Here is a 239-nt window from a genome sequence, read left to right on the forward strand (position 1 = left end):
TTCTATAGTAACCCGAAACGCACAGGAATCAAGGACGAGCCGCAGGACCCGCTGGATGGCGTCTACTCCTTCAGCGCTCCCTCCGGAGAGGCCCTCAGCTTCGAGTTCGTCTTCTTCGGGCGGTTTTGGGCGGGGAACAAGAGCTGCTACGCCCCCGCCGCCCTCGCGCTCTTCCGCCTTAAGTGAGTCCTCGCCCCGCGATGCTGCCTCAGACGCTTAAGTGCCCATATCAGTGGTGT

General features: G+C 61.5%; 1 protein-coding gene across 1 annotated transcript in view; it reads left to right on the plus strand.

Annotated features, from left to right (window-relative positions):
* The window catches only part of LOC119594513, a gene marked incomplete at its 3' end in the record, with an annotated part of 7754 nt that overhangs the window by 6726 nt on the left and 789 nt on the right, over positions 1-239 (plus strand). The window contains 1 exon segment of the mRNA XM_037943543.1: positions 26-182. Within this exon segment, the coding sequence (XP_037799471.1) occupies positions 26-182 (157 nt within the window).

The sequence above is a fragment of the Penaeus monodon genome, chromosome 34 (assembly GCF_015228065.2).
Source record: "Penaeus monodon isolate SGIC_2016 chromosome 34, NSTDA_Pmon_1, whole genome shotgun sequence".
NCBI classification, from domain to species: Eukaryota; Metazoa; Arthropoda; class Malacostraca; order Decapoda; family Penaeidae; genus Penaeus; species Penaeus monodon.